The 22,206-nt window shown below is 41.3% G+C and overlaps 3 protein-coding genes across 4 annotated transcripts; 2 read left to right on the forward strand and 1 right to left on the reverse strand.

Moving 5' to 3' along the window:
- Positions 1 to 1,987: 1,987 nt before the first annotated feature.
- On the forward strand, positions 1,988 to 8,204 carry LOC138601969 (torsin-1A-like). The gene is made up of 5 exons (XM_069673316.1): positions 1,988 to 2,172; positions 3,727 to 3,992; positions 4,082 to 4,257; positions 5,610 to 5,734; positions 5,840 to 8,204. The coding sequence occupies exons 1-5, from the start codon at positions 1,995 to 1,997 to the stop codon at positions 6,085 to 6,087; spliced, it is 993 nt and encodes a 330-aa protein (XP_069529417.1). The 5' UTR covers positions 1,988 to 1,994; the 3' UTR covers positions 6,088 to 8,204.
- A 156-nt stretch (positions 8,205 to 8,360) lies between these two features.
- On the forward strand, positions 8,361 to 15,459 carry LOC138601919 (torsin-1A-like). 2 transcript variants are annotated; one of them, XM_069673230.1, is made up of 5 exons: positions 8,361 to 8,654; positions 10,029 to 10,294; positions 10,386 to 10,561; positions 13,250 to 13,377; positions 13,457 to 15,459. In XM_069673230.1, exons 1-5 carry the CDS (start codon positions 8,456 to 8,458, stop codon positions 13,699 to 13,701), a joined length of 1,014 nt encoding a protein of 337 aa, XP_069529331.1. In that variant the 5' UTR covers positions 8,361 to 8,455; the 3' UTR covers positions 13,702 to 15,459. The 2 variants fall into 2 exon arrangements, with proteins under 2 accessions (XP_069529331.1, XP_069529333.1); XM_069673232.1 differs by lacking the exon at positions 8,361 to 8,654 and adding an exon at positions 9,034 to 9,242.
- Positions 15,460 to 19,401: 3,942 nt separating this feature from the next.
- nsa2 (NSA2 ribosome biogenesis homolog (S. cerevisiae)) lies at positions 19,402 to 21,946 on the reverse strand. Its single transcript, XM_069673207.1, has 6 exons — positions 21,818 to 21,946; positions 20,765 to 20,952; positions 20,519 to 20,669; positions 20,212 to 20,391; positions 19,926 to 20,118; positions 19,402 to 19,738 (listed from the first exon to the last, which is right to left on the reverse strand). The coding sequence occupies exons 1-6, from the start codon at positions 21,818 to 21,820 to the stop codon at positions 19,671 to 19,673; spliced, it is 783 nt and encodes a 260-aa protein (XP_069529308.1). The 5' UTR covers positions 21,821 to 21,946; the 3' UTR covers positions 19,402 to 19,670.
- Positions 21,947 to 22,206: the final 260 nt, after the last annotated feature.

Consider the following 22,206-nt stretch of genomic DNA (forward strand, 5'->3'; position numbering starts at 1 on the left):
TTTTTAGGCCCCTGAGGGTCTGAAGGCTGGCGGCTGCTACCTCAGCCTTACATTCAAACTCAACTTCCCAGTATTGTGGCCACCTGGTTTAACATCAAAGTAATGTTTGTTTGTTTATTTAGATCCCCATTAGCTTCAGCATAGCAGAAGCTATTCTTCCTGGGGTCTGCAAATTTTACAGTCTGACAAAACCAAATACACTTCTACACAATTCATCACAATACAAACACATTACACTTTATACATCACATCTAACAAAATAAATATTAACACAAATCAAACAACGGCTAATGAAAACACCAGACAAGCTCTAAATGAATTTATCATTATTTCATATACCAATGTCACAAAACCCCTTGACACACTGCAGCACAAGAATTAATTGATATTAATGACATTTCTCTCTAGGTAATGGCCCTTAAGTGATTTTTTTAAACCAGTATGTGGTATTTAGTTGAGCTAAATCATACGGTAATGAATTCCATTCTTGCATTGCCCTGTATATTACTGAACGCTGACCTGATGTGGTTTTACATTTTGGTAACCTAAAACAGCCTCCCGTAGCCAGTCTTGTTGGGTAGTGGTGTGTATCTGAACTGAAGGACAGTTTTTTGTACATGTTGTAATGACATTACTCAGGAAATTCATTAAAGAATACAACAATCTATTTTTAACTACCAACCAAAAAAGAGAGTCATGCAATTTCATAACATTTGTTTTTAACCCACAATATAGAGCTACACGTGCCGCTTTGTTTTGGACCAATTGCAACATTACTTTATGAAATACTGGACCAAACCACAGAGCAGTAATCCAGGTGAGAAAAAACCAAGATCTGAATAACTTGTTTGTTTGGTCAGATATCTTGCGCACCTTTTGATTATGCACAAAGAGTTTCCCATTTTTGTTAACAGTTGTTGTATGTGTTTGTCCCATGAAAGTCTATTATCTATAATTACTCCAAGAAGTTTAGTGTCTTCTACCTGTTTTATAACGGTGTTATTTATGTTGAGATTGAGTTTTGGTTTTTAGCACAGAGAGTGGTTCCGAGTTGTTTTTGACACATTCAATATAAGTTTGTTACTGCTGATCCAGTCTACTACTAATTTTAACTCACCGTTCAGATTTTTGTTCAAGTCACTGATTGTACCTTCAGCTAAATATATAGTAGAATCATCAGCGTACAGTGAGATACTAGCCTTCCTTAATACGAAAGGAAGGTCATTAGTAAAGATGGTGTACAGAAGTGGCCCGAGACAACTGCCTTGAGGCACTCCATGTTTTACAAGACTCTCGTCTGAGTAGCTTCCATTGAAATACACTAATTGTCTTCTATCGCTCAAATAGCTGTTTATCCATAACAATGCCGAATGAGAGAAGCCATAACATTTTAATTTTTTCAACATCAGCTCGATCAAAAGCTGCTGAGTAATCTAACATAACTGCACCTATTATTTTCTTCTCCTCCATGTTATTAAACCAGTCATCAACCATTTTGCTCAATGTAGTGGCAGTTGAATATTTTCTTCTGTATGCATGTTGGAAGTTAATTACTGCAGCCAATTCAAGTTGATTGCTTCCCTGCGCAGCACCGGCGTCCATCTCAGTGCTTTCATTCCAGGTGAGCCAACTGGCGTCTCCTTCCTTGGTTTTTTAGGCATCGGATTAATTCCAGATTCGCTTCCACTTACTTAATACTTTAAAGTAAAACTCCCGAAAAGTCCATATGATCTACCACCAGCTTAGTTTAAGTAATAATTAATTATTTTAGGAGCTCAGCGTCCCAGACATCCACGTGCTCAGTCACTCACTCCCTACAGCCGGACATGACGTATGGCTTGTTTGGCAACTTTTGCATTCTTATGGAAATGATGACAACAATGTAAAACAAAAGTTGCTTGACCAGTTCTTCTTGTTACTGTGAATCATTAAGTGAGTTTGTACCTTGTTAAGATTGCTCTATCACCATCTGACTTCAGGAAGCAGAGGTTTCCATGATGAGAGCAGTACGACTGTATTTGTTGTTACACATATTTTTGACAGTGTTTGTCCAGGTAAACACGTTTGATCCGACCACAGCAACGCTTGTCAGCGTTTTTGGGCATTTGTGGCAGAGGGTGTACAATTCACAGGACAGTTGTGATTCGAAATGGATTTCTTTCAATGCAACAGGTAAGACGAATGTGAGGCATGCAGACGACATCCAGTTGTAAGTATGTTTAAACCAAATTTAAAGGATACACATCTTAAATTATGTAGTTTTTTTTAATACAGCTAACTTTAACATTCAGCCACCTATAAGTTTATATTACCCTTTGGTAGAATGACATGGTAGGTAATCTCTATTTACAGATTCTACAGAGAAATGTATCTGTAGGCAAGGACTTTCAGTACAGGAAGTATTCTGGTTTCAATTTGAAGTACGCTTGTTGTCTGAGCAGGCGGAGCGTAATCTGCCGTAATGACATCCCGGCTCCCATCAGTGATTTACCTTCTTATTAATCTCTATAAACAGACATCTGCAGCAAGTTCAGCTAGCAATCAGCTCTAGATCAAAAATTTCAACTTGAGACAAATTTGCTTGACACTGTGTCACCAAAGACGTTCAGCGTTAAGATTTCCCGACATTCTTGAATGCATCAGAAATGATGAATCCGACCTCCATTTAAAGGGGCTATATGTAAAATTTTACATATATTCATCAATCAAATATCATTTTTTATTGCCAATGTGTGAAGGGATAGTAGAGGAACTGATGAATTGAGACCTTCCCCAACTTCCTCCATTGCCCCTAAAAACATGTGGGCTTTCTTTTGGGGATCTAAATAGACCCACAACTTATTGTTGTCATAGAAACAAAACCCGCGTGCAGCGTTCTCTCACCAGGTGCAGCGTTTTTTCTCTCACAGCACAAATGCTTCATCCCAGCTCTCTCCAGCCGCCCTGCCCTGCCTGGCTAATGTTCGTTCATGCTTGTGATGCAGTGTATTTATGTTAGAGCTAGTCGGCTAACCTTAGTTTGCTCGCTAACGTTATGACTACCAAAATACTCTCTGAGTGTGTATGTCAGTTATCTTGCCTGACAAATAACTTCGCCAGCTAACATGACACAAACGGTGTTGATTTTGTAAATTATGTAGCAGAACAAAGCAAATGTGTATAACTATATTGTTCTATTAGCCAATATCATTGCATTACCTGCCTAGGCTAAGGTTAGCCAGCCAGCTGTAAGCTGGCAACAAGCTACCGTTAGCTTGTCTGCAATCGCAGATGATTTGCCAGTTCGGCAACGTAGTAAAACACCGTCAAGTAGATAACATCAGCTAACTCACGCAGACTCCCGGTACTGATCTGGTAATTGAGTTATTTGCCGCTTGGTTACGAAACACAATGCCAGATCCATGCAGTGTAATGATATTTAATTAGGTATAATGACAAGCAGTGTTGATTTTGGACATGATGCCGGTCAACATGATACCGGTCAATGAACACGTCTCGTCAGTGAAAAGGAAACGGAGCCAATGAGTTCCGAAACTGAGCACGCTCAGTTTCGTGTGTCTTCAGCAAAAACCCTGGATGCTCGTTTATGCATGCGTGTTCGCGCATGCATGTCCTGTAAATGTCCTTTGTGATGTATCATGTCTTTCTCTGATCCTTGGCTGTGAACTTTCTTTCTTGTTCTATAAAGTCAAAACCATCGTGTTGTTCCTGCTGTGCACTCTGTAGGTCTCAAGGCTGACCTGGAAACAAAACTGTTCGGACAGCACATTGCTTCAGGCGTCATCCTGGAAGCTGTGACTGGATTCATGACCAACGACTACCTGCAGAAGCCCCTGGTGCTCTCTCTGCACGGGCCGAGTGGCACGGGGAAGAACTTTGTCAGTCAGCTGATCGCTGAAAACATTTACAAGGAGGGGATGGACAGCGACTCTGTTCATGTTTTTACATCTCTGCTTCACTTCCCACATGAACACCTAATTGAGACCTACAAGGTTTATAAAGAGTTCACACAATTTAAATGCAGTGACCGTGTTCTTTTGTGTCAACAGTATAGATTAAAAGTGTTTCTGTTTCTCCTCAGTCTCAGTTACAGCAGTGGATCAAAGGAAATGTTTCCAACTGTGCTCGCTCCATGTTCATATTTGATGACATGGAAAAGATGCATCCTGGCCTGATTGACAGCATAAAGCCGTTCCTCGACTACTACAACAAGCTGGATGGAGTTTCTTATCGGAAAACCATCTTCATCTTCATCAGGTGAAAGTTGTTGTTAGATGATACCAAAACTGCAACGTTTTAAATCACTAAATCATCATCAACCAATCAATCTTCATTTAAAAGCCTTATATCAATGTCAGCCAATAATGTCTAATTTATTTATTTCCCCCTTTTTGCCTGATTTAATTTAATTTAATTTATTGTCGTTTTTAGGACTCATACTTTAACAAGCTGCTCCTAGGACATTTGTCCAATCCAATGTTGAAAATGTGTTAAAAAATGATTTTCACCGTAAAAGAGGACGTTATTAAAACACTAATATTCAATATCCAATCTGCCCCACATTTTATCTGTTATGTTTTGCCAAGATTCAGCCGAATCATAGCACCACCTAGTGGTAAGAGGAAGTAAGCCTCGTGAGATAAACACTCGATTCAAATGGATTTAAATTGTGTGGTCCACACTTACACTGCAACGTGATGCATTAACTTCCACTTCCATTTTAAATCTACAAATATGGTAACAATAAATCTGATTTAAAATGACGACCAGCTAACCTTTAAGGTTCATGTGACCTCGATTGCTCAGTCATGTCGATGTGCCCTGTACAACATGAGGAAAATCGGACCCTACCTTTCAGAGCATGCAACACAACTGCTGGTACAGGCTCTTGTGATATCATGCATTGATTACTGCAACTCCCTCCTGGCAGGCCTTCCTGCATGCACATTCAAACCTCTGCAGATGATCCAGAACGCAGCAGCGCGATATCCCTCCTCTGGCTCCCAGTCGCCGCTCACATCAAATTCAAACCCTGTTGCTCGCTTACAAAACAGCAACAGAAACGTCTCCTGCCTACCTGAACGCCCTCTACACTCCCTCCCGCCCACTACGCTCTGCCAATGAAAGGCGCCTGGTACTCCCATCACAACAGGGCCCTAAGTCTCTAACTAGACTCTTCTCCTCAGTCGTCCCCCGGTGGTGGAACGAGCTACCAAACTCCAGTCGGTCCGCAGAGTCCCTTTCACCTTTAAGAAGAAGCTAAAGACCCAGCTCTTTATGAACACCTCTGACCTTAATGGTAGTGATGCTATTGTTGATGAGGACATCGAGGATGTAGTTTATGCTGACTCGGATTTTCATGATGATGATGACTATTGATGTTGCTGATGATAACAAAAAAAGCCCTGTGCACTGCCTGTTGTCGCCAGTGTCCGATCGCACTTGAAGCTGTTTGTTGGATCTCACTGACTTCGTTCCCTCCTGTCTTAATCGTTGCTTGTGTTCTATTAACTCTCAGATGTTCATCGATTTGGACAAAAGCGTCTGCTAAATGAAATTGTAACATTGTAACATTGTAAAATGTTTCCTGTTTCTAATCTTCTCCCAAGCAATAACGGAAGAGACTTCATCACACAGAAAGCTTTAGATTTCTGGAAAGAAGGGCGAGGTCGAGAGGAGATCAAGCTTAGGGACTTGGAAACATCGCTCTCTGACTCAGCATTTAACAGTGAGAGTGAGTCGACTGCTTATTTCTGTCTTGGTCATCAAACACACAAGAAAAAGAATGAATTAAAAACCTTGATTCTCACTACTGGCATCTCTTAATCTCCCCATGTAGATGGCTTTTGGCATTCAACATTGATTGACGAGAACCTGATTGACTACTTCATCCCATTTCTGCCCCTGGAGCACCGGCACGTAGTCCAGTGTGTCATGGCCGAGATGAAAGCCAGAAGACTTCAGCCAGACCTAAAAGTGGCTGAAAAGGTGGCCAAGGGTCTCAGATATATCCCTCAATCTGAGAGAGCGTTTTCTAAAGTGGGCTGTAAGACTGTAGGTGCAAGGTTGTACAGTTACAAATACTAGAATCCAAATGACTGAGGAGAGGAAATCAAACAAGTATATCATCCTTGCATTGGTTACTCCCCCTTAATGAACAACCTATCGTAGCATGTTTGTTTGAGGAAACTCTTCTGAGATCATCAGAGGAAATTGTCATAACAACTCCTTGATCAAATGAGGTCGCCTTCTTTGTGCCCTTGTGTTTTAAAAAAGCCATATTGTTGTCTTTGATGCGCTTTAGTAGATAAAACATTGTAGAGTGCCTTTAAACTATTAATACTTTAAAATCAAATAACAAATATTGACTATAAAACTTTTCAAGAGACAAAGCTACATGTTAAACCATGCTGCCTTAATGCAATACATCCACGGTTTTTATGCCTCTAGTTCAGTGGTTCCCAACCTGGGGTCCGGGCCCCAAAGATCGCTGGGGCTGCGCGAGGCCTTGTCTGCACTGAGATTGTCAAGATTAGATTTGCACATGGTAAATAAAATTAAATCATTAAAAAAGCACACCTCTGTGAACTACAGGCTGATTGGTGTTCATTTCTGCCTTTAAAGATTTGGAATTAATCACTTTATTGTTTTGGCGTACGTGTGTGCGGTCTAGGGGGGCTCAGCCTTTCTTAGATACAAGCGGGTGGGCTCCAAGGGAAAAGGGTTGGGAACCACTGCTCTTGTCTATATCTACAATATAGTTCTGTTCCGTTTTTGGGCCACGTCTTTTTAACCTCTACATGCTCTTTTTTGAAAAACTTTTCAAAAGAATAGGGATGCACCGATCGATCGGACGGCGATCAAAATTGATGCACCATGTGACGTAAAAATTATGAGCCACTTTGGCGCACCACACCAAGCAGATAATTACCAGAGAATTACCAGCGCCACTTCAGCCAAAGTTTAGATGTCGGTCAACATTTATCCCAGTGATTAGAAGTTGGCTAGATTCACTCAACTGAAGCAAGCACTCGCTTTACCAGGAGGAAATCCAGCCGCATGCGCTACTCCTGCTCCTGTGGCGCAGCGTCACCGCTCTGTGACCCGCAGTGATCACAGACGTGCTCCAAAGGCGGCCGTCCGTTTAAATGGTAAATGGACTGTACTTATATAGTGCTTTTCTAGTCTTTGCGACCACTCAAAGCTTTTACACTACATGTCACATTCACCCATTCACACACACATTCATACACTGATGGCAGAGGCTACTACGTAAAGTGCCCAACTGTCAATCAGTTACCACATTCATACCCATTGGGAGCAATTTGGGGTTCAGTGACACTTTGACTTGTAGACTGAGGGAGCTGGGGATCGAACCTCCTACCACTGAGCCACAACCACACTATAAAAAATATTCATGTTCACACCCTGAACCAATGGGACAGAGGTGTAAATGACTTAATGTAAAGACAACTTATTATTTTTCTATCCGTCATTGACGGAAGCACAATGACATCACCCACTGCAGGCATCATACACACGTGAGCCTGTTGTTAAAGTTCCTTGTTTGCACTTGAAGGTCGACCATGTCTTGACACAGGCCTGATTGAATATTGCTTTTTGTTTAACTGTTTACAGAGAACGGGTTCATTTGTTCTTAAAACTAGTTGTTTTTTAACTGGATAAACACAGAATTTCTCGCGTTTTGGTTTTATACATTTCTATTCTTTTGCAATAGTTATACTTAACAATTGTTATGCTAAGTGTTTCAGAGCTGTCTCTTGTGGACACAGTTGATACAGAGAGCCCCATTTACTAGCTTAATATGATTGCAGAGCCTGCAGGTTTCAGGCAAAATGTGGTAGCCTATATTTGTTTATTTGCATTATAGGTCTACATATGTGCAGCACACTTAATTGTTCTGGACAGTGAGGTTGTTATGGAGCTCTGCAACTGACAAAATGCAGTAGTGGTTATCAGACAAGTCAAAACATAACTGATAAAATGATCTGTAAATAATACTGTTATTTGACTAAGTCAAAGCCAATTGGTTTGACCCTTATCAAACAAAATATTTTTAATCGATCGTTTTTCAATCTTGTGTCACCTTTATTTAATATAGTAGACTATGTGACAGAAAATCTGTCACAAAGAAAAATTAACTGTAATAAACATCAAAGCATGACGGTTTGTGTTTATGTGGAATCTGGGATAAGTTATAATAAAAAGTAAAATGTCTAACGGAGTTTAAAACCTGGATAGTGGGACGTTCAGCCGCTAGCGAATTTCACCTTTGGACTCTGACGTCATCACAGCGCATATGTGCTTGGCAACCACAGCGCATCTACAGTGTTGACTCAGTCCGCTTGGCAAACAATGTCACGCACTCACAGGCCGAAAGGCTTTTTTTCTTTCTTTTGAGTCAAGTTTGATGAAGCGGTGACAACTGTACGAAATGACACCGAGGAAGCGACACGTCCTGCTGCTTTGGATGCTCTTCTGCTCCGGCATGACGGAGGCAATTGAGCCGATCAGCACCAGCATAGCGGTGGGCATGGCTGCGGCTCTGACCGGGTTTTTAGCTAGCTACCAGAACATTTTTTACTATTTCCATGAGTGCTGTCGACCCGAGTGGATCTCTTTCAACAGGACAGGTAATATAGGGGTTTCCGACTAACACACTGGCCAACAAATGTGATAATTTTGTGTTATTTTCCTAACCATCTCAGCTCTAACGTTAATCTAGCTAATATCAGTGTATGGTTTATTGTTAGCTGAGCGGCTGCATCTGTTACATCTTAAATTCGCTATACTGGGACCTAAATTATATTCGCGTGTATCTGTCAAACTGTTATACTTCAAATGAATGCATTTTACAACCCTTCCAAACTTGGCAAACATTTCAAGCTCGATGCGTTTTGTCGCATGTTGATGACGTACACGGAAGTTCCCCGTTGTAAAAAAGCTAGCTAGTCTGCTAATCTAGCGCGGTTTTATCGTGGTGTTATGGTTGTTTTACGAAATAATAACGACTGATGACAGGAAATAATTGGTTTCAACGATGAAAGCTGCACACTTATGTTTGTTGTTGCACGTTTTTTTGACAGCCAGTGTGCTGGTTCACACATTTGATCCATTGACAACAACAGTGGTTTTGGGTATCGGTGCGACACTTGGGCGGACAATCTACAATTATTTACATGAAAGTTGCGATCCAAAATGGATAACCTTCAATGCAACGGGTGAGCATGTGCAGAATTTAAATGTGCAGTTTGTTGCGCTGTGTATAGGATTTGTTTGTTTCAACATGGCTGGGGTAGTTGGATTTCGGTTTGCGTGTCCAAACCGAAATCCAAATGGCAAATTAAACCATTTTTAGTTTTTCAAAAATCAACACTTTTTGGTCTCTCGTGCGCCCGTCCAACCGTTTTGGGCTAAGATTAGGGTAGCCTTAAGTAGTAAAGTAAAGTGTCTTATTAGTATTTCATTGCGGAGGTGCACCCCCCTCATCTTAAACAAAGACAGAAAAAATACGATTAAGCAGGGATGCAATCAATCCTTATCTTCAATACGAATTCATCTGCTTTTCAAGTGTTTAATGTATTAATTTATCCTTTGGTATAAAAATTCAGATAATGCCCAACACAATTTCCTATTGACTTTTTTTGCCATATTTAATTGCTTGTTTTGTTTGACCTGCAATCCACTTCCCAAAGATATTAGGTTTACTATCACATTGATGTAATAGCAACAAATCATTTTAGTTCGAAAGAAAATCTTGTTTTGGTAAGATTAACATCTGATACTGCAGCTTTAAAGAGAACATGTGCTATTTTTACACAGCAAAGACCTTTTAATGTATGATAATGTATCGTATCTAAGTAGTTTCTGCATTGTCTGCACAAGTCTCCTATTTTTAACCTTTCAGATATTAGCAATAAAATTAACTTTTATTGGAGAAGTTAACTAAGTGATATACTTTACGCCGCCAATCATCCTGTTCACGTCCTGCTGTGCACTCTGTGTAGGTCTACAGGCTGACCTGGAAAGAAAAATGTTCGGACAGCACATTGCTTCACGCATCATCCTGAAAGCTGTGACTGGATTCATGAGCAATGACAACCCGAAGAAGCCCCTGGTGCTCTCTCTGCACGGATGGACTGGCACAGGGAAGAACTTTGTTAGCGAGCTGATCGCTAATAACATTTACAAGGAGGGGATGGACAGCAGCTTTGTTCATGTTTTTACATCTGAGCTTCACTTTCCACATGCGAAACAATTTGATACTTACAAGGTATGAAGACAAATAAGTAGAACACAATAACTTTTAATTGAAATGCAGTGTTCCTTCTGTATTTAATTAACAGTCTACGGTTGCTCCTCAGTCTCAGTTACAGCAGTGGATCAAAGGCAATGTTTCCAACTGTGGACGCTCCATGTTCATCTTTGATGAGATGGACAAGATGCATCCTGGCCTGATTGACAGCATAAAGCCGTACCTCGACTACTACGACAAGCTGGATGGAGTTTCTTATCGGAAAGCCATCTTCATCTTCCTCAGGTAAGAAGCTTGAAGCATTACTTAAGTCTGACTTAAAGCATTTTAATTTCAGGGGAAGTAAAGCGTTGTACGTGTATGTTAACGGGGTCACATAAACAACAAGTACTAAAAGGAAAACAGAAATCATAACAGTTATGTGTGATAAATACATTTTAACTCAGAGTATCAGCTTCAACGTCATTTTGATAGTACACTGACTTGTAATAGGGACAGTTGCGCCCTCGCTCATCATTCTCACTCAACGTCCATCTAGCTTCGTGTACACAGAAACGGCAAAAACAAGTTGCTCCTCCATGTTTGGTAGGGATGCACGATATTATCGGCACGTTATCGGTATCGGCCGATATTGGCTTAAAAATGAACTATCGGACATCGGCCAACATGTCGATGTCCGCCGATATAATTAACCGATAAAATAATGGGCTGCTGCATACTTGATTAAATGCCCGACCTTGGCGCAATGTCCCCGACGCGAAGAAGACCTGCGCGGCGCAGCGTGATGACGTCACGTGTGTCTACCTGCAGCATGAGAGAGTTAGAAGCCAAAATGTCCGTGGTGTGGAAGTTTTTCAAAGTGTCTGAAATAGAAAGCAAAACTGCTCTTTGCAACGACTGCTCAGCTTTGGTGATGCGAGGAGGAGCGACGGCAAAGTCTTTCAACACTACAAACTTGATTAACCATCTCAAGACCCGTCACCCCGACCGTTGTAACAAATGTGATAAGAGTATCACCATTATACTGTACGCTAATTCCAATACAGAAGAGAGTTGATGATCTCTGCAATTAGGTGTGCGGGAAAAAAATATTGGTATCGGTAATTGGCTAAATGAGTTGTAAAATATCGGCATATCGGATATCGGCAAAAAATCCAATATCGTGCATCCCTAATGTTTGGTGGTAACCAGGGTGATGAGTGGCGCACCATCTGATTGGTTGCCTGAAAAAAGCGGTGGTGACGACACCAGCGCCTTTCTGAAAAGTTCAGAGATTTTCAACTCGAAGTGCACTTTTTTGCTAGACGGTCGCATACGCTCAGTCCTCATTGGGAATAGGGATGGGTACCGAAACCCGATATGAAACGGGTCCCGGGGCTGAATTATGAAATACCACAGTATTGATAAACTTTCGACGTTATCAGTTCTGCTTTCGGTACTGGAGAAATAAAGAAAATACATTTCCTGTTTATTATTGCTACACAAACGTTACCTTGCACATTTAATCTCAGCAACCGTTTCTAACTTGGAATAAGATTAAGACATTCGTCTGTGATGCATATTCCAATCTAGAAGAGACATCTCTCTTGCGGAGCCTGTGTGCGAGGGGCCGGTGCAGCTCTCTCTCACACACGCTACAGCACATACACACGTGCGCACACACACGAGATCCTGCTTGTTACGATGGCGGAGGGAACTAAACATTCAAACGTGTGGTAACACTTCACCAGAGTTGATGCAATGCTCGTTGCCACAAGTGCAACAACACGTTAGCTTGTAAGGGCGGAAACACGAGCGATCTGTCCACACAGCTGTCTGAGGAGCCTCATATACAGGCAGAGATATGCGCCACGCTTCTCACTGGATGCTGTTACTCAGCAAATAGAGAACACGTGACGAACCGGGTTAATTGATAAGCCCCGCCCACTACCAGCCAGCCAAATTTGTTTTGTATTTCCATCCTCACAACATTGGAGTCTATAATAGTGATTTGTTCTAGACATTGCTGTTTCCTTTGCTGTGAATAATTGTTTATTTTACATTTCAGAAAATAACGTCATCTTAATTCTGTTCTGAATTTATTTTGTATTTTTCTCTTAACAAATAACAAAAAGAAGCGATAAGAACACCGCTAAAGTGCCGGATCGTTAAGCAGTATCGATAAGAGTAGTAAGGGCCCGATCAGACAGGACGCGTTTTAGCAGCTGGGGGCTTTTTTGTCATTGTTTTCAATGAGAGGCTTTTTGCGCGCTGCTTTTGCTTTGCAGAGCGCCTCACTTTTTTCCGCTCTGTGCGCCTCGCGTTTTTGAGGAAACGCTCCGAGCGCCTCGAGTTGAAAAAAACTTCAACTCAAAGCAGAAAAGCGCCCAATGTCATGTCAAGGAGAGGCGAGCCTTCTGTCAGTTTACAATGTAACGGTTGGGTTAATGACAGCTAATGATTTGGTGTTTGCCTTAACAACAGTAGGAAAAGAAAGCCGCCCCCAGCTGCTAAAACGCGCAAAAAAGTCAGTGCGGTGCGCCTCACGTTTTACAGCCTGCAAAGCGCATTCTGTCTGATTGGGCCCTAATACCATTAAAATCTTAACGATACCCATCCTTAATTGGGAATAATTTAAAAAAGAGGTGCAATCTAGGTGTAATCTGTGTTGCGTTCATGGTACAAATGTTTTGCATCAGTTTGCAGGCTTTGAGATATATTAGTTTTTTTGATCTGTTGGGTTTAAAAGCAGGTTTTCTACTTTACAGAGCTGACACACGACTGTAACAGCACTGCTTTTGAAAGTTGACTTCCAAACTAATGAGCCAATTTATTAATTATTAATTTATTTTTAAACTTCACATTTGATGTTTTTGAAGATTCACTTGATGAGGACACGGTTTGTATCACAGCGCTAAATGTGCGTAGTTCTGACTCCAGGATATAACCTTAGGCTAATTCTAATGTGTCTCCTGTCTCTATTCCTCATCCTAGCAACGCTGGAGGAGAGAACATCGTACAGACGGCTTTAGATTTCTGGAAAGCAGGACGAGGTCGAGAAGAGATCGAGCTCAAAGACCTGGAAGCGCTGCTTTCTCTCTCAGTGTTCAACAACAAGCAAAGTGAGTATAAACTGAATGTATTCTTCTTTGTGTTGCTGGCGTCACTGTCAGATCTGATGCTTGTGTTCATCTCCCGTAGGTGGCTTGTGGCATACAAGTTTGATTGACAAGAACCTGGTGGACTTCTTCGTCCCGTTCCTTCCTCTGGAGTACGGGCACGTCGTCCAGTGTGCCATGGCCGAGATGAACGCCAGAGAACTTCCGCCGAACCTTAAAGTGGCCAAACAGGTGGCCAAAGATTTAGTCTACTTCCCCAAAGCTGAGAGAGTGTTCTCCGTCAAAGGCTGCAAGACGATAGAGAGCAAGTTGAACTACTACACATAATGCCTGCATCTGATGGACGCTACGATCGAACACTATGTGCACTTTTTAAATAAAAGACAAACACTCTGCTGGATGAAGTGAGGAAGTCGAGCAGACTGAACTCTGAAGGGGTCTCTGCGGAGGTTTCTCTGTCCGACCTTGAGGTCGCGTGGAGGGTTTCAGCAGGCCTTCTCCGATGCTGCATCTCGCTTACACTGAATGAACAGGCTGATGGAAGAGCACCGTGCCAGTTAAATGGAAAAATAATAAGACTGGAAATGCTATCCTGTGTAACTGATGAAGGGCCTCGATCTCCCCTTTCATGTCCCAACACAACGAGAGTCTCGGATGTTTTTTTATGTCAAAGAGATCCTTCTATCAAACTACGGCATCTCACTGTCGTGCTTTCGTTTTTTTTAATGTGTTGGAAAAAAAAAAAACCTGCCTTAATTCTTTTAATTTTTTAAACTTAGATCTGAGTCACACATGTCCTCTGTGCATAAACAGTCAAACGCCTTTTTTAACACTGCGGCTCCGCCTCAGCGCTGTAACGAAGCTCCGCTGTCACGCAGCCATTTTACATTGGACCAAGCAACGCTGGCGGGAAGTCACCCCAGTGTGTGTTTTTGCGGCGTTTCCGGAAGCAAAACGTGCAGAGGCGTAAACAGACAGCGTGTGCTTCAAATACAAACACACACACACGGCGCTGTTCCGCCCTGCCGGCTCCGCTGTTTACACTGACGCCGTTTCGCCTCTGTTACTACCTCCGATGCCGGCTCAGAGGCGGAGCGATTTCGCAGACGGAACGTAACAGAGGCGTAATAATCCCTCCTTGAACTGGCAGTGTAAAGAGAGCTAAAGTAACATAATGCAGAACACTCTGTTTAAGGGTTGTTAAAACACCAAAACGTTATAAACATCGATATGATACTAGTAAACAAAACGACATTCGATACCTCTTTCATTACTACGGCCAAGTCCCAATACAGACACATTCAAAAGCATGATAAGCATCGTGTGTAGACTCGTACATAGATAATCTCTGGCATTAACCCTCAGGACCCGCTACGAGTGTGTGTGGGCGTCCATTGAATGTAAAATCAAGAGATTTCATCGTTAAAAGAAAGTATCCGTTCTTTGCTTTATGTGCAGCGCAGCCGTACATTTGTCTTATTCAGTTCACGTGACACATTAGAAGCAGACTCTGATATATCCGAGTTCTACACACTAGTTATCCGTGAATGTGGGCGTACTCAAAGTGACATGTTTGCAGATGTAACTTTGTTTTTTACTCCCCTGTACAGTCTGTCGGTAGGTGCATTTGGACACTGCGTATGCACTCAGGATGTTATTCTGACAACACTTAAAAAAAGAATTTATACCAAAATGTGATTATTTTTCTTAAGATTAAAACATGTCAATGATTTTGTATAACACAGAGTGCTTTATCGTACAGTTAGTTTGATTTCAGCTTTGACTCTGTCCTGCACATTTTCTTTAAATGAGGAGAAAATGTTCATTCTTGTGTCATTCTCACCGAACACTTCTGTGGAAGGACACCATCTGTTGATTTCTCAACACTTGACTGTTTACTGTCAGTCTTACGAACCACAATGACAACAAAATGTAATGAAACCTCTGTCCTCACACGGAGTTCCACATACTTAATCTGTACAAGGCTCTTTTAGGGGACTGTGATCGGAAACACTTTGAAGAATCTTCTCTGCTGTAAACACACCAGGAAAAAAAACAAATCACAGAATAAAATTTTACATTTTTCTTGGTGTCGCTGTTTCTGTTGCTTCTCATCAGGCTTCAGAAGAGGAAAGCTCCTGAACCAGAATGGGACGGTATTAAAGATGTGATCTCGAAGTTCTCAAGTTTCGGCATCTAATGGCAATAAAAGGGAATTGTGGGCGCATGTGTCCACGGTCGGCTCCCTTTGTCAGGGTTGTAACTCCTGATTTTCCTTGCTGACGGTCGCTTTCCTTTTCAGACTGTTTGCTTCATCTGAGCGTTGAGTTTGTTTCTTTTTCTTTGGATTTTCACTTATTGTTGAAGTTGTATCTGTAGTCATCCATCTTTTCTTTGTTTGTTCAGCCATAGTAGATTACTGTTTACTCGCAACACTTGCAGAGAGCGGAAAAGCAGCCGCTTAGCTCCGCCTACCCTCTCTGACAGACCAACCACTGCTGGGTGATGGAAAATGCGTCACTAACTGGGCGCCGCTTGTGATTTTGTCTGCGCAATTCGCCACAGAGTGTAATACTTACATAGGCTCAATCGTCATTACGTTACCTCATTCAGCGATAGATAGAGACTTAACAGACCTTTATTTGATTGAAAATCTTTGAGATTACTCCTTTAAAGAAGCAGCTGCATCTTTTTAACAAAAACGGACCCTACCCAAGTTCAGGTGAGCACCTAGTGAGTGTCTCTTCTCTATGGGAAGCACTGTGTTACTGTTTTATGCTGCCAAATGTTTTTTGCCTCTTTAAGGGCCCGATCAGACAGAGCGCGTTTTAGCAGCTGGGGGCGGCTTTAGTCCCCTACTGTTGTCAAGGCAACCACCGAATCATAGCTGTCATTAACCTAACCGTTATATTGTAAACTGACAAAAACTGCCCGCCCCTCCTTTCATGTGATTGGACCATCAGAAAAAACGCCCATGACGTCGGGCGCTTCTCTGCTTTTAGTTGAAATTTTTTCAATTCAAGGCGCTCAGCATTTCCTCAAAAACGCGAGGCGCTCTGCAACGCAAAAGCAGCGCGCAAAAAGCGTCCCTCTCATTGAAAACAATTAGAAAAAAGCCGCCCCCAGCTGCTACAATGCGTTCTGTCTGATCGGGCCCTAATGCATCTGAATCAGGGACCATATTTGAAGCTCTAACATTAAAAGAATCTGAAGGAACAACACAGAACATAGTGCATTATCAAGGCAGCTGCTCATGGGGAAGTTCAAGCTGCATTACATTATATTATTTTATATCTACCAAATATATATTTGTATATATTTATATACTATTTGGTAAAGGCAGTTTCTTATGGGTTTAGAATTTTGACTACAGGGCCTAATGTTTAATGCACATATAGTACGTGTAGTAAGCTACATTGGGCTGCTCTAACAATGAGCGTGTGCTTCATTTTCAGGCAAACTAAACACGAGCGTAAGACTAAAGTGACAGCTGAAAATTTGGACTGAATTAGAAGTTATGTAATAATCAAATAGCTTGCAAAACACCGCTGAGGAAAGTGCAGTTTCAGGTCCAAGGCTGAAGTCAAAGCAGAGTGGTGAAATACAGTCACTGAGTAAAAGAGCACGTGTTTGTAGTAAAACTAACTTTTACAAGTAGCTCTCATAATCATTTGTTTGAATCCCTAACATATTCAAGGTGATATTTTTGAGTTGCTTCTGTAAGGACGGACGCTGTTTTTGTACCTCTAGAGATATCATACTACTTCCTTACAATCCCATACTTTAAAGAACAGCTGTAAGAAAATAGATACACTAGAGGATCACAATGTTGTGTTTTGTGGTTGTTTTGAAACAATGCACGCAGAGATTTCTGGCATCAGTTGAATATCGTGTTGTAATTAAACCCCTATACTAGATTGGAGTGTTTTAATCTATCTTCAGGTATTTGAGTCTTCCACTGCAACGTTTTAACATGAACTGAGCCAGGAAGAAGTCAATTCATATCACGCAAATATAAAGAACACAGGCCTATGAAACAGGCAGGGTAATAAAGGCTGCAATATATCGCCTAGCGTACAATATCACAATATATTGCATTGTAACTTGTAACTGTTTTGTTATACGTATTGTAACCTGGGTCTTGCCAATACACATCCTATGTGTAAAGTGAGGGTTCACCCAAATACACTCGATAGATCTTCCACTTTTTCACTCACTCTTTGCTTTTAGAAAATGATTGTAATAAAGTAGCTAAAGTCAGATAGATGATGCCAGCCTGTTAGACTTTGCACACACAAATTGGTTTATCATTAACGTCAGAGTTTGCTGCCAATACGCTTCTTATTTTTAGACCACAATTCTCAGATTTGTGCCGTCCAGGTCAAAGGGCCCGCTGGGTTGTGAACCATCGATAACTTGCAGAAATCTGCAGCCTACAAAGATCTATCCCGCTGCTCCTGTTTTCAGAAGCTACTTTAAAACCTTTTTATTGTAAGCCATGTCCTGCCCCTTTCCCCTTTTAATCAACACAGTACAGTGCACACAAAGACAGGAAGTGAAGAGGAAGAAGCGTGTGAGTGAAAACAAGTGCAGTTTGCTCATTCTATGCTGTTTGACTCAAACATCAAGGTTTTTTTTGCAGTTTTTATTTTTGGCTTTTTTGTTTTAAATGTTTATATTTATATTGTTTGTCCTGCTGCAGAACAAAGCATCTTTCAAAGAAATGTAGAATCTCTAGGCAGGGACCATAGACTGTATAAAAAGATGGACAACATGACAGCTCCCTAAAAGTGAAGCCAAAACATTTCGAGCGCCCCCTGCTGACTGGCTGCAGTATAGCTCATAAAGCCCGCCTCCTCCGTGTTAAAAACAGATGTTTATAGATCACAATACACGCCCAATACATTTTTGTCAAACATGGTTTCTGTCATTATAGTTAGTTCTTATCATTTACGTCCAAGTGTTCAATTTTCTGACAAGTTTATATTATTAGTTATTTGATGCTGTCAAAATGGTGATTGACAGCTCTGTTGACAAATACGGCTCCTGCAGCCGATCTGTTCCGGATTAGCAGAGTGGAGGAGGAACGGCGAGAGGAGACGTAACTTAAACAATCACTGCAGTCATTGAAGTTTCCATACCTGTGAACGTTAACCTCAGACCAACACAAAGAAACTGTTCTGCTGTCAAACTCGCCGGCGAGTGACGGATTTCCGAGATGGGAAGTGTTTTGGTTTTTGTTTGAACTACGCTTGTAGTCCGAGTGGTATTGACCAATCACATATCAGCAGGATGCGGCGTATGCAGGAAAAACTGTCCATGAGGAGAGCAAAAACAGGCGGAATGTAATCCGCCGTCATGCCATCCCAGCTCCCATCAGCTTCATCTGAAAATGAGTTAGCTTCTTATTAATCTGTATAAACAGACAGCTGAATGCTAACAGCTAACAATCTGTTCTAGATCTAAAATTCAACTTGAGATAAATTCCCTTGGCACCGTGTCACGAAAGCCGTTCAGCCGTTAAATTTCCCAACTTCCTCGAATGCATCAGATCGATCCGACCTCCGTTCAACAAACGAGCATTTTAAAAGTAGCTTTCTACTTCTCTTGAGGACAGAGCTGACAATGCTTAATTTTGTCTTACTTTAACCTGCATAATGATGTTGAAATTTCGGTAAAGGTAAGACTCGCTAACTAAAGTCAACCACTAGAAAAAATTGTTTCTTTTTCTGTGAACAATGTAGCATGTGGAAAAGGAAGTCTTAACAGGAAGTTGTTTAGTTCTAACCTCTGGCTAAATGCTTGGCATGTTCACTGTTGTCCACAGAAGCTATATCGTCATCAGACTGTAGCCGATGGGATCTGAGATTGGGTACGAGTTGACTCAATGGAACTTCTCTAGCCTGGTTGACTTTGTTAAATGCACGTTTCTTAGCCTCCTTTATTAAACACATCTCTACACCATCAGGATATCACCTGTGTTACCATTTTCAGGGGAAAATAAAAAGCTGCTATAAGTATTTTTATTAGATGGTTTTATTTGATAAGTACACAAAAACATCTGGTCTCATATGAAGTTTATTTATATCACATTTAACACAGCCATTACCCCTTCTCATTAGAGTGTTGTTTGTTACAAAAACTGTTGAGTTGCCAAGTGCACAATCAGCGATCTTCCTGGCGGTCCCATCGTTTGAGGCCCATTGCTTGTTGCATATTTGTGTTCTTCATTGTCATTAACACTCCTCGTGTAAAAAAGGAGTTACCAGGCACAGTCCGTAAAAAGGTCAAGAGTCTTATACAAGCAGGACAGCGTTAATGCATCCATCGTTCTCTGGGTTATTTGTCACCTGGGCATATTTACCTGAGATGAAACAGAAACAGTTTAGTTACAACATCATAGCAATGCAAACTTTCTACACCATCGTCCCACTGTTTATCAAGTTATTATTTTACCTATTGCACTGAAATATGGATTTATAATCCACAAAGATTTTTCACCGTAGATCATGTAAACACACTGAGGATTTCACGCAGGACTGAGCACTCACCCCAGATAACTTTTCCTCCCTGTGTTACCAAGCCCAGCTCGCTGACATTGACCTCTACGACTGTTCCTTTTGTGATGACTCCCAGAGAGGTGTAGAGGGGTGAGGAGGGGTTCTTCTTCACTCCGAGGATGGGAAGGCAGAATGTGGCCTTCAGCTCCGGATGTGTGACGTGAGCCTTCTTGAAACGTAAACCCTAAAGTGTCATAAAGGGAGGGAGGTCATTCAGAGGTTATGGACTTCAGCGAAACGCAAATCTGAACAGAGTTGCAGATGCTTAAAAACTTACCATGGGTCTGATGAAGCGCTCGTACTTTGGAGGTTTACGGGTGAAGCCGTCACCGACAAAGCAAACTTTGGTGACCATTCTCTTCCACGCCTTCTTTTGCCTCTTTCCTGTTTTGATGACTTTAAGCACTTCGGTCTCCCCCTGGGCTCGCACTTTTGGCAGGGGCACCTCCCATTTGCCCTACAGAAAACATTCCACATTTGGGTTTGACAACCAATAAGGTTATTTCCATATATATATATATATATATTTATTAACAACTCTAAAGATGGGGCTGCTGGGGTGAGCAGACGTTTCTGGTACTTACAGCCTTCTCTTTCCTCTTCTGTTTGATCATGTTGGAGAGGACCTTAGCGCGGGACTGACCCTCTCTGTCCAACAGGTAGGCTGGCACAGCTCCCTCTGGGGTCTTATCATCATTCTTCTGCTTGGTCCTTCTCTGTTCATGCATTTTGATGCTGCAAAGAAACAAGGAATAGATTTTTGGCTGTTCGTTATGCGTAGTTCTCATAAAGAACCAGGCTAGCCAGCCTTAATATTTGTGTATACTCACGTCTTTTTCATCTGGATCTTCTCAGCGTGTCTCTGTTTGTGGTAGAGTTTGGCCTTCAGACCAATCATCTTCCTGGCTTTGTGGGAGCGCTCGTGGGCCTCACGGCTCTCCTTCTTCCTTTTCTTTTCATGGTGGTCCAGGCGGTAGCCGTGCCGCTTGCGGTGTAACTCAATGTGCTCGTTCTGAGGCTAAAATAGAAAAAAAGCAAAAGGCAATTAAAACAAGTTGACGATGAGGTATAATACATGCACACGTTTGTTGCAGAAATCTACATTTTGCAGTTCCTAGTTGAACTACTGTACACGATACTACATAGGGGTACACATCACAAGTTTGATCACAGAGCGAAATGCGATATTATATAAAATCTTTAGACAACTGTACGCTATTTGTTGATACATGATACAACTGTAATTTGATTTAATTCAGAAGCCTGCCATTATTATAAGGCGATAGAATAAGGCACTTTGATAATATCAGTTACATCTACATTGACTCACAAAAAATAACCAAAATATGATTTGACAGTTTGATCACTGACCACTTATAGGCATTAAAGACAACCAATTATTTTTAATGTTATCGGTCGGCCAATACATGAATATTTATCCAGTCCTGGTTTAACAGTGTAGAAAAAAAAATCTAAATAGAGCTAAATTTTCACTAGCAGTAATCAAAGACAAAACATTGCGAATTATTGTTCCACAGCTGAATGTCTAGACACACACACTTGATCAAACTTAACTTAAATAGTCATTCACACAACAGTAATTTACAGGCTGTTCTCGGATCTAGAACTGACGAGCACACCATATGGACGGTAAACCAATACGTAAACTATCATTTAAACTTTAATTTCCAATGTTAATACTTTTATTTGAACTGCATCTCTGTCAGTGGAGGTCAAATAGTTGTATTATGAACACAACACTACAGCGGAGCAGCACGTCACTCCGCCACATGTTAACTTAAGCTAATGCTAGCACCATATGCTAAGCTGTTAAACTGCCCAATTAAAGTAGAAAATGATATTAAAAACGGCTGCCCTCTTACCATTTTGTGTTGAAGTAGTTAAATATCACGATGAATGCGTCCTAGGTGGTTACAGTTGGTAAAGACGCCAAGTATTTGGTGTTTTTGCTTAGGCCTGGGGTGCTTGAGATGTTGTTTTCCCCGTAGCCGATACTTAGAGGAAGTACGTCATCGTGACGTGACGTTTTGTCCGTTGGCTTAATATGAACGGCTTCGGCTTAAAAAATGTAACCGTGACATTTAACCCTAATTAGGGCCAAATACATTATCGTTTCCCATATAAATTAGGGATTTTTGATGGATATAAGCAAGAATGAATATTTAACAATTCTACAATGATTAAGTTCGACGGGCCGCATTTTGTTTGTATACCCGGAAACATAAACTTCACGCGTTTGTTCCTCGGGATG

Source organism: Semicossyphus pulcher, unplaced genomic scaffold (genome assembly GCF_022749685.1).
Source record: "Semicossyphus pulcher isolate SPU_LCO1_2020_fin unplaced genomic scaffold, fSemPul1.0.p SCAF_22, whole genome shotgun sequence".
In the NCBI taxonomy this organism is placed as follows: Eukaryota; Metazoa; Chordata; class Actinopteri; order Labriformes; family Labridae; genus Semicossyphus; species Semicossyphus pulcher.